Source organism: Geotrypetes seraphini, chromosome 8, assembly GCF_902459505.1.
Source record: "Geotrypetes seraphini chromosome 8, aGeoSer1.1, whole genome shotgun sequence".
In the NCBI taxonomy this organism is placed as follows: Eukaryota; Metazoa; Chordata; class Amphibia; order Gymnophiona; family Dermophiidae; genus Geotrypetes; species Geotrypetes seraphini.
Window position 1 is genome coordinate 7,647,614 of NC_047091.1, and position 11,036 is coordinate 7,658,649.

General features: G+C 46.8%; 1 protein-coding gene across 2 annotated transcripts in view; it reads right to left on the reverse strand.

The window, feature by feature from the left end:
• Positions 1-2,070, reverse strand: part of ASAP3 (ArfGAP with SH3 domain, ankyrin repeat and PH domain 3) — a 78,824-nt gene extending 76,754 nt beyond the window's left edge. For both annotated transcript variants that reach the window (XM_033955248.1, XM_033955247.1), the window contains exon 1: positions 1,857-2,070. In XM_033955248.1, coding sequence (XP_033811139.1) covers positions 1,857-1,982 — 126 coding nt within the window. In that variant the 5' untranslated portion in view covers positions 1,983-2,070. The remainder of the gene's footprint in view (positions 1-1,856) is intronic.
• Between the last annotated feature and the right edge of the window lie 8,966 nt (positions 2,071-11,036).

The following is an 11,036-nucleotide window of genomic DNA, read 5'->3' on the forward strand; positions in this document are numbered from 1 at the left end:
GGAGAGAGAAAAAAAAAAAAAAAAAGTGGAAATCTGACGAGTGGGCAAAGAAGCCTAAAAGTTAAGGGTATTCCAGAATTCCTATTGCACAGATGGTGCAAAAGAGAGTTCAAGAAAGTGCCTTGGAGAGTTTCAATGGGAGTTACAAGAAGAAGAGAAGACCAAATTTCCACCGGAGAAAAGGACAATCACAAAGAAACGAAACGGTGGAAATCCAATGTTCTTGGAGCTTCTTTTATTATTCAGTTAATCCTTTAAAAAGACAATGTCCACATTTGTCATGGAGGGACCCAACACGGGCCGTGTTTCGGCAAAACACGCCTTCCCCAGGGATCCGAGAAAATGGACGCGGAACCTTTTGCAAATGTCATGGAAAACCAAGCTGAAAAATGCTAAAAGACAATGTCCACATTTGTCATGGAGGGACCCAACACGGGCCGTGTTTCGGCAAAACACACCTTCCCCAGGGATCCGATAAAATGGACGCGGAACCTTTTGCAAATGTCTTGGAAAACCAAGCTGAAAAATGCTAAAAGACAATGTCCACATTTGTCATGGAGGGACCCAACACGGGCCGTGTTTCGGCAAAACACACCTTCCCCAGGGATCCGATAAAATGGACGCGGAACCTTTTGCAAATGTCTTGGAAAACCAAGCTGAAAAATGCTAAAAGACAATGTCCACATTTTTCACGGAGGGACCCAACACGGGCCGTGCTTCGGCAAAACACGTCTTCCCCAGGGATCCGAGAAAATGGACGCGGAACCTTTTGCAAATGTCTTGGAAAACCAAGCTGAAAAATGCTAAAAGACAATGTCCACATTTGTCATGGAGGGACCCAACACGGGCCGTGTTTCGGCAAAACACGCCTTCCCCAGGGATCCGATAAAATGGACACGCAACCTTTTGCAAATGTCTTGGAAAACCAAGCTGAAAAATGCTAAAAGACAATGTCCACATTTGTCATGGAGGGACCCAACACGGGCCGTGTTTCGGCAAAACACGCCTTCCCCAGGGATCCGATAAAATGGACACGCAACCTTTTGCAAATGTCTTGGAAAACCAAGCTGAAAAACGCCAGAGAGGCACAAAATCTGAGCACTGCAATGTGGACATTGTCTTTTAGCATTTTTCAGCTTGGTTTTCCAAGACGTTTGCAAAAGGTTGCGCGTCCATTTTCTCGGATCCCTGGGGAAGACGTGTTTTGCCGAAACACGGCCCGTGTTGGGTCCCTCCATGACAAATGTGGGCATTGTCTTTTTAAAGGATTAACTGAATAATAAAAGAAGCGTCAAGAACATTGGATTTCCACCGTTTCGTTTCTTTGGGAGTTTCAATGAGAGACCAAAGTTTTATCAAAATTAGCGTATTGTGCCTCCCAGGTGAAGTAAACACCGGCCTGGCTGGCTTTCGACAGCAATTCCGGGCTGCCTTCCTGCCCAAATTGCACCTGGCTGGCAGGGAAGATTTTACCCAAAGCCTCCCACCTACTGGAAGCCGGGATCAATATTCAGTATTACCCCCCCCCCCCCCCACGCCACTGGGATTCCTGGAAGCATTCCACCCTGATCGAACAGGGATAAGGGGAAAAGCAACCGTGAACGGAGAAAGAGAGCCATAAAAAGAAGATCGAGAGCTGGAACTCGGGTCTCCGATCTGCCCCCGCCAAATCCCGGAGCACCGGGGTCGTTTCCCCCCCCCCTCCCCTCCCTTCCCCTCCCCCACCGAGAATGCCGAACCCGGTGCAACGACTCCCGCACCCACTTCACGCGCCTCCCGTGCAAACAAAGCGAAGCACCTTCCTGGATCGGGAAAGTTAGGGTCTTCCCCCCCCCCCCCCGATTCCCTCCCCTTACCTCTTCCAGAGCAACCACTGCCCCCCTGCACTTCTGCATCTTGGAGGTGAAGGCGGAGGCAGCCGGCGAGCGCAGGTCCTCCGAAGTGACGGCCAGGAACTCGGAGAGACTGATCTGCTCGGGCATGGTGCTCGATCGCCGCGGGGGGAGGGTCACTAGGCTCGCCTAGGCTCGCCTTCGCCCGGGCCACGCTCAGTGTGGCTCCCCGCAGCCCCGCTCGAGCGCTTCAGGGCGGTCACGTGGGGGATTTCGCCCTGGCCGGGAGCCTCTTAAAGACAAAGCGCGGCGTCTTCCCCGGGGGGGGGGACAGAGATGGCCCGGGCTAATATTCTCCCGGGCGATGGGGCAGGGGGAGTCGCTCTCTCTGGAAGGATGGACTAGGGCAGTGGTCTCCAACCCCAACCCTTTGCAGGGCCACATTTGGGATTTGGAGGGCCTCAGAAACAAAAGAGTTCATGTCTTATTAAAGAAATGACAATTTTGCATGAGGTAAAATTCTTTTTTTTATTTAGAATTTTCAATTACATAATCAAGTATAAACTTGTACAGAAAGCAAATTTGAGCATTACACAAAAATAAGAAATAATGTTACAGTCAAAATATTGTTTTATGCTTAAATTCTGCTCAAGTCCTCAATTTGTAGGATCCAAGATTGCAAAGCGGAGGTAAAACTCTTTATAAATCTTTCCTTTTGGCCAAGTCTTAATAATAATATTGTCATTTATAGCTAAAGAGACATTTGAGCAAGAAACTCTTTTATTTTAATTTTGTGATTATGATAAACATACCGAGGGCCTCAAAATAGTACCTGGTGGGCCGCATGTGGCCCCTGGGCCACGGGTTTGAGACCACTGACCTTTGGTCTGTCCCACTATGGCAGCTCTTATGTTCTTATGTGAGCCAAGTATAGGGCAGTTAAGCCATTGTGACATCACTGCTGAGGTTGTCTGTTACGCATTGGTGGAATGAGGCATTATGACATCACAATCTCAGCTCTGGAATGTTGCTACTCTTTGGGTTTCTGTCAGGTACTTGAGATTTGGGTTAGTCTCCAACTCAAACCCTTTGCAGGGCCACATTTGGGATTTGACGGTACTTGAAGGGCCTCAGAAAAAATAGTTAATGTCTTATTAAAGAAATGACAATTTTGCATGAGGTAAAACTCTTTATAGTTTATAAATCTTTCCTTTTGGCTAAGTCTTAATAATAATGTAATTTATAGCTAAAGAGACATATGATCGAGAAACTGTTTTATTTTACTTTTGTGATTATGATAAACAGACCGAGGGCCTCAAAATAGTTCCTGGCGGGCCGCATGTGGCCCCCGGGCTGCAAGTTTAAGACCGCTGGACTAGACTGACTTTTGCACGCATCCACACACGGATTCTGATGACTAATTGTTTCTCTGTTTCAATCATTTATCTCTCTGTGCATTCCTGATGTCTTTATGCTCCCACTCGTTTGCACATTTTTGTGTGGGCACCGATGTGGCCGGGGTGGATTTACCCATGAGCTGAGTGGCAGGTTCCTCTACGCAGCCACCCCGATGGTGCAACCACCGCCTTGCTTGTGTGAGTCACTTTTCTAAATTGACGAGGGCCCTTGTGAGCTTCATTTCAACCCTGTTCTCAGCAACATTGTCACTGCCACAGCATTTAAAACCTGGGTTTGCAAGACAAGCAAAACATTTCATTCAATTTTAACTTGATATTGAAGCAAGGCCTTGAAATACAAATACATACAGTATACACACGTCACATCATCACAATTGAGCCAATGGTTCCTCTCTCTCTCACTCACTCTCACAATCTATCACTTTCTCTCTCACTCTTTCTCACTCTCACTCACTCTCTCATTATCTCTCTCTCTCTCACTTTCACTCACTTTTTCTCTCTCACACTCTCTCTGTCACTCTCACACTTTCTCTGTCACACTCTCTCTCTCTGTCACTCTCTCACTCACTCACTCTTTCTCTCACTCTCTCTGTCACTCTCTCATACTCTCACATTTTCTCTGTCTCACACTCTCTCTCTCACTCACTCTCTCATTCTCTCACTCACTCTTTCTCATTCTCTCACTCTCTCACTGACTCTTTCTCATTCTCTCTCACTCTCTCTCTCTCTGTCACTCTCTCTCACTCACTTTCTCTCACTCTCTCTGTCACTCTCTCTCACACTTTCTCTGTCACACTCTCTCTTTCTCACTCACTCTTTCTCATTCTCTCTGTCACTCACTCACTCTCTCTCACTCTCTCTGTCACTCTCTCTCATACTCTCTCACACTTTCTCTGTCTCACACTCTCTCACTCTTTCTCACTCACTCTCATTCTCTCACTCTCTCACTGACTTTTTCTCATTCTCGCTCACTCTCTCTCACACTCACTCTTTCTCTCACTCTCACTCTCTCTGTCACTCTCACTCTTTCTCTCTCACTCTCTCACACTTTCTCTCTCTCACACTCTCGCACACTGCAGGAGTGTAGTAACTGTTCTAAACGAGCAAAGTCTTGCAATACGAGTTCATTTACAGTACTTTGTATTAAAGTTTTTGGGTTCGGGAGTTTCTATGATTTCTTATGGGGAAATTTGCTTTGATATACGAGGGTTTTGGATTACAAGCATGTTTTCAGAACGAATTACGCTCTCAAACCAAGGTGTTCCTGTAAACATTTTAAGTCACTTTTCCAGTACCAGAAATAAAGAAAAATGAAGGAACCAAATCTCCATAAGAGCAACCCCCCAAAAAGTGGAGTAACAAAAAAATCCCTCCAACCTGGGCTATGTAAAGAAAAGTCAAAGCACAATATAACCCAGTGGCGTAGCAAGGCTGACAGGCGCCCCTCCCCACCCTCTTCTCAACCCCCTTCCCCTCCTGCCGCACTCGGGCGCCACTTCCCCCGTACTTCTTTAACGTTCCCGGCCTGAGCAGCAGCCCGAACCTGCTGCTCACGCCGCTGTCGGCTCGTCCTCCGATGTGACTTCCTAGGCGTGGATCCAGGAAGTGATGTCACGGGAAGAGCCAACGCTGCTCGCACTGGGAACATTAAAGAGGCACACGGGGAAGGAGCTGGGGGGCCAGAGAGGAGGACAGGTGCTGGCTTCTCCGCCAAGGCAACGCCTGGGTCACACCACCACCCCGCCTCCTCTTAGTACGCCACTGCCTGCACCCGCTAGCAACCTCACCGAAAATAAGACACCGTCACATATTAATTTGGGGCCCAAAAATTGCACTAGGTCTTATTTTCGGGGAAACAAGGTAAGTAACTGCAGACTTTTGGTTTGCAAACCTGAAACCGTTGGGGTGGTCGGGGCAGAGCTTCTTGTCACTAGGCCACTGTACTGTCTTAATCCTCATCGTCACAGCTATTCTCGATGGCATCAGGACTGCTGCTTCGGCTTCTCTTCTTTGAAAATCTTCCATTGCACAGCTTCTACCCCTTCCCCCCACCCCCGCTTACCCTTCCATCTCTCCCTCCCATCCGAATCCTGCCGACCGTGAGACCGAAATACCTTCATGCAGACCGCGGTGTCAGACATCAGTGATGTGGCAGAGGAATGCCCCGGCGGAAGAAAGGCCGTGAAGCAGCCTGTCTAGATTGCTGCCGACGCTGCCGTTTGCAAGAAGGTATTTCGGTCTCGCGGTCGGCGGGGTTCGGATGGGAGGGAGAGATGGAAGGGTCAGCGGAGGGGGCGGGGGGAAGCGCTGCTACCGACGAATCCAGCCCTTCAACTAGGGCTTATTTTCGGGGAAACACGGTATTTATTGGGGAAATCCTGAAAAGCCGACTGAGTTGCTGCCCTCGAAGACCAAGGTTGTCCACCCCTGCGCTAGGGTTATCCTTGGCCCCGGTGGCTCTAAGGCTTATGGACTTACGGTGGTGTCTCGCAAACTTTGTGAAGTCGTGGCGCACGCAGCTGGTGGCCGCGGCTCGAGGGAATCCGGAAGGATAGGAACGTTGACCCGATATCATCATGTCGATGTCCGCACATGTGCGAAGGCCTTCCAGACGGGACCCTGAGCCGCCAGTGGAGTAGGGGGTGGGGGGCACGCGGAAAGGGTTCTGGAGAGGCGCCGGCTGACTACAGAATGTGCCTCTTGCCGCGAGGGGCATGTCCTGTAGGCAACCGACGCCTTCTCTGAGACACATTAATACCCGGCAGGACACTATTTTCTCGGTCACAGCCCTTCAAATCTGGAACTTACGGCCAAGAGAAGAAAAAATCCTAGATAGATTCAAAACTAAAGGGCTTTTTGTTCAAAGATGCTTTTGAAACATAAACATTTGCTTGAGGCCTCTTTTCTTGTATATACCCCAATCTAGAATCAGAAAGCTAGAATCAGAAAATAATATTAAATATTGAACTAAGGCCGGTACTGGGCAGACTTGCACGGTCTGTGTGTCTGTAAATGGCCGTTTGGTGGGGGATGGGCTGGGGAGGGCTTCAATGGCTGGGAGGGTGTAGATGGGCTGGAGTCGGTTTTGACGGAGATTTCGGCAGTGGGAACCCAAGCACAGTACCGGGTAGAGTTTGGATTCTTGCCCAGAAATAGCTAAGAAGAAAAAATTAAAAAAATTTAAATTGAATCAGGTTGGGCAGACTGGATGGACCATTCGGGTCTTTATCTGCCGTCATCTACTATGTCACTAACCTAACGCTATTCCCCTCTCTGTTCTTCTTTTCTGGAATAATTGTAGTCCCTCCTGCCTTCCCTTTGTTATTGTCTATAGATTCTTCTCGTCAGCGTTATTTATCCGTTATTATACAGGGTTTGTTCTCCCCTTTTTAATTTTTAAATTGTACATCGCTTTGACATATTGGATGGTGCGATTTAATCAAATAGTCATTAAACGTGAAACTTCTTCTCCTCCCCGGCATCTGGTGGCACACCCGGACTCTCAGACGGCACACCGCTCGTCATGCGCTGGATTAGAGAGCTGCGTTGGGACAGACATTTCATCCATCCCCACAGACGTTCAGGCTCTTATTTACTTTTTCATCAGCTTTCTGTTTCCTCCTAACCCCAATAACCTCTCGCGGTTTTTTTTTTTTTGGGGGGGGGTTTCCGGGTGATCCGCTTTTCAAATCCACTTTTTCGAGGCTGCTTTTGACTCCCGACTCCCACTCACCGTAAGACACCCCTGTCCATCCTTTCATTCTCTCTGCAAGAAACTCCCCAACCCCTATATGTGCTGTCTGTCCTTATTAGATTGTAAGCTCTTCTGGACAGAGACCACGTGTTTCATATTAAATGTACAGCACTCTGTCTGCCTTTCAGCACTTTAGGAAATATAAGTAGTTGTATTTATGTATTTAATTTGTTTTCCATCCCGTTGTCCCCAAAGAGCTCAGAACTGCTTACAGGTTAAACATACATTTCACATATTGAAAGGTTACAATTTGACATAATTACAGAGCAAGTTTACTATACAAGGTTGTATCCTAACTTGATACAAACTAGGGATCAAGTACAAACAATTCGATTCGTGACACATATTGAGATCTACCGTGTTTCCCTGAAAATACGACACTATCTTATATTAATTTTGGACCCAAAAAAGGCACTAGGTCTTATTTTCGGGGTAGGTCTTCTTTTTTTCATGTACTGTACAATGATCATCTCTCTCTCCCTTCCTCTCCTCCAGCCCAATTCTTCCTATTTCCTATCTTTCCTCCCCTCTCACCCATCCCCTTGTGCACTGTCTTTCTATCCCTTCCTCCCATTCCCCTGTGCAGCAGAACCTTTGCAGCTTGTATTCCTCCCTCCCTCCCCTTATGCTGCAGAACCCTTGCCTCTTGTATCCCTCCCTCCCATCCCTTGTGCAGCAGGCAACTTGTATCCCTCAATCCCCATTCCCCGTGCAGCTTTCTAATATGGAGTGCTTTATTGTTTTACTATTATAAAGTGCTTTTTGTGCTAAGCAGTATCTCAAATAAATCAACTGGCAACTCTTTTGCGCGCCCCCCCCCCCAGCACTAAATGGTTCATTAGGGGCTAGCATAGGCATAATCTGACTGCTCACTTTAGAGGGCAAAGGGTAAGGATGTCATATTGACAGTGGGGAGAGGGGGACCAGTTTTAGTATTAGTTCCCACAATGCTTGGAGGCATCGCCTCCATGCCCACTCCAAACTGCAAGTTATGGGGGTAGCGATGGTCAACTAGTATCCATATGTCTACAAAACTGGTCCTGGGGGAAAGGAGCCCCCCCCCCCAAGAGATTAAGGAGTTGAGAAGATCTTCTCTCCGTACCAGTAGTGTTTCCTAGGGTTACTATATGGCTACGGAAAATGGAGGACGGATTAAGACATTTTCCATTGCTTTCAATGGAAGTACAATCCAGATGTCTTCTTGGCCTGCCAGAAATAATGCCAGGGCCAGTCACATTGATTCAACCAGGACAGCTCTCCTCCCACATCCCTGATTTCCAACCATCACCTCTTCCTTCCCCCTCTCCCCCCAACATACACCTAAGCCCAAAGCTCCTTTTCTACCTCCCAGAAGCCTAGCCTGGTAGGGAAGATCAGAGAGAAGGCTTAGCAGAAGCAGGTTAGAAATGCTGAATCTCCTCCCGTCTTAGCTTCTGTGGGTGTGGCAGACAGGGAGGGGCGTATAAGCAATGTATAAGCAGACATGACCTAATGGTGTGACCCTCGCCACGCCACTGTGTGCCCTGAGGACTGGGTTTAAAAAGGTTTGGATCAGGTTTCTGGCACAAAAATCCATAAACAATATCCAGATAGTCTTGGTGATGTTATCTCTGGAAAAGAGCAATAAATAATAAATCTACTATTCGGAAAGTGTCAAATTACCCAGTTCCAGGAGGAAGATTTTTTTATTTTTTTTCCAGTCCCAGGTTTGGAACTTGCCTATATGCAAAGCAATCAAAAATTGTGAATCTTTCTGCAAACGCATTAGCTGGTATGCAATGACTGTGCAAAAAATATAAGAACGTGTCCTAGAAATGTTGTCTGGCAACAGCAAACAACGAATCCAACAAAACTGCAGTGAAATACCGAGTCAAAAAACAAAGGCAAAAACTGCAGTAATGATGTACAACATGGAGTATTCAAATGGTCGATCACGCTCGACCAGTAGATCGCAAAGGCAACACGAGTCGATCGCGTTGCCTTTGCGATCTTGTTCTTCCTGCTTCCCCGAGCCAGGCCAGGCGCGTACAAGCACCGAACCCACAAGCCTTCACCTCCGACGTCAATACTGACATCGGAGAGGAAGTTCTGGGCCAGCCAATCGCTGCCTGGCTGGCCTGGAACTTCCTCTCCGATGTTAGAATTGACGTCAGAGGTGAAGGCTTGTGGGTCCGACGCTTGTACGTGCCAGGCCTGGTTCGGGGAAGCAGGGAGAAATCGGCGTGGTGGCTTGGGGGTGGCAGGGAGAGAGAAAGAATCGGGGAAGTGGAGAAATCGGTGCGATGGCTTGGGGACAGGGGGAGAGAGAAAGACACAAATAAAGAAGGGGGGCAGGGGGAGAGAGACAGAAGGAAAATGGGGAGGGGCAGAAAGAAAGAAATATTGGATTTACAGAAGAAGGAAGTGCTACCAGAGACTCATGAAATCACCAGACAAAAAGGTATGAAAAATTATTTTATTTTCAAATTAGTGATCAAAATGTGTCCGTTTTGAGAACTTATATCTGCGATAGTGGTTTTTAGCACAGGGAGCTTATGAGCATCTGGAGCTGCGAGGGGCATTCAGCGCAGTTCCCTGCGCTAAAAAACGCTATTGCGGTTTAGAAAAAGGGGAGGGGGTATATTTGTCTATTTTTGTATAATTGTTACTGAGGTAACATTGCATATTTTAAAGTCATCTGCCTGGACCTCTGACAAAAAAAACCCCAAATACAAATGATAATTAACATTTTCTCTGTATACCGTGTGCTTTGTGTTTTTTATTTTTAATTTAATTTTGGTAGATCATTTTGACTTGGTCATTTTAAAAGTAGCTCGCAAGTCCATAAAGTGTGGGCACCCCTGATGTACAAGGTGCTAAGGCTTTAATAAACAATCGTAAAAAATAAATATGGTCATAAAACAGTTTGTATCCAAAAGGATTGATGAACCCGGACTCGACACGGTCCGTGTTTCGAAGGAACACTCCTTCCTCAGGGGCCCTGTTTACTGCTGACTCCAGTTGTTATTCATCAGGTTTTCTTGTATATGATACATTACAGGACCCCTGAGGAAGGAGTGTTTCTTCGAAACACGGATCATGTCGGGGCCGGGTTAACATAAGAACATAAGCAATGCCTCTGCTGGGTCAGACCTGAGGTCCATCACGCCCAGAAGCCCGCTCACGCGGCAGCCCAACAGGTCCAGGACATGTGCAGTAATCCTCTAGCTATATACCCCTCTATCCCCTTTTCCAGCAGGAAATTATCCAATCCTTTCTTAAACCCCAATACCGTACTCTGACCTATTATGCTCTCTGGAAGCGCATTCCAGGTGTCCACCACACATTGGGTAAAGAAACTTCCTATCATTCGTTTTGAATCTGTCCCCTTTCAACTTTTCCAAATGCCCTCTTGTTCTTTTATTTTTCGAAAGTTTGAAGAATCTGTCCCTCTCTACTCTCTACAAACTGTTTCATGATCATATTTATATTTATTTTTTTACGATTGTTTATTAAAGACTTGGCATCTTGTACATCATTAGTGCAGTTTTTGCCTTTGTTTTTTTGACTAGAAACGCTGTCTCCCTGTTAAAAGTGTATTGCAACATCGTTGAGGTTGGGGCATTTTCAAGCATTTAGGGGAGTGGTTATTAATGCGGGCTGCCATTAAGAATTGTGATTTTGGTACTAATTCATGCTATTTTAATGCAGGCTCCATTGAGACCTAAGGCTTGATATTCAAAGCAATTGAAGCAGACAGGAGTGGTCCAGTGGTGAGAGCTGCTGTGAGTTTGATCCCAGTGCCACTCCCCATGACTCTAGGCAAGTCACTTAACCCCCCCCCCATTGCTCCAGGTACCATAATTCAATTGTGAGCCTGCCAGGACAGATAGGGGAAAAGGTTTACCAGTTAATGTATTGTAAATCACCTTAGCTTTACGTAATAGCATTTGATATATTGGTCCAACAAAGCACCTAAGCGGTTTACAATGGAAATAGAATGTACAGACATTCATAAAATTCACATCACAAAATACAAAATAAGAATTTTTT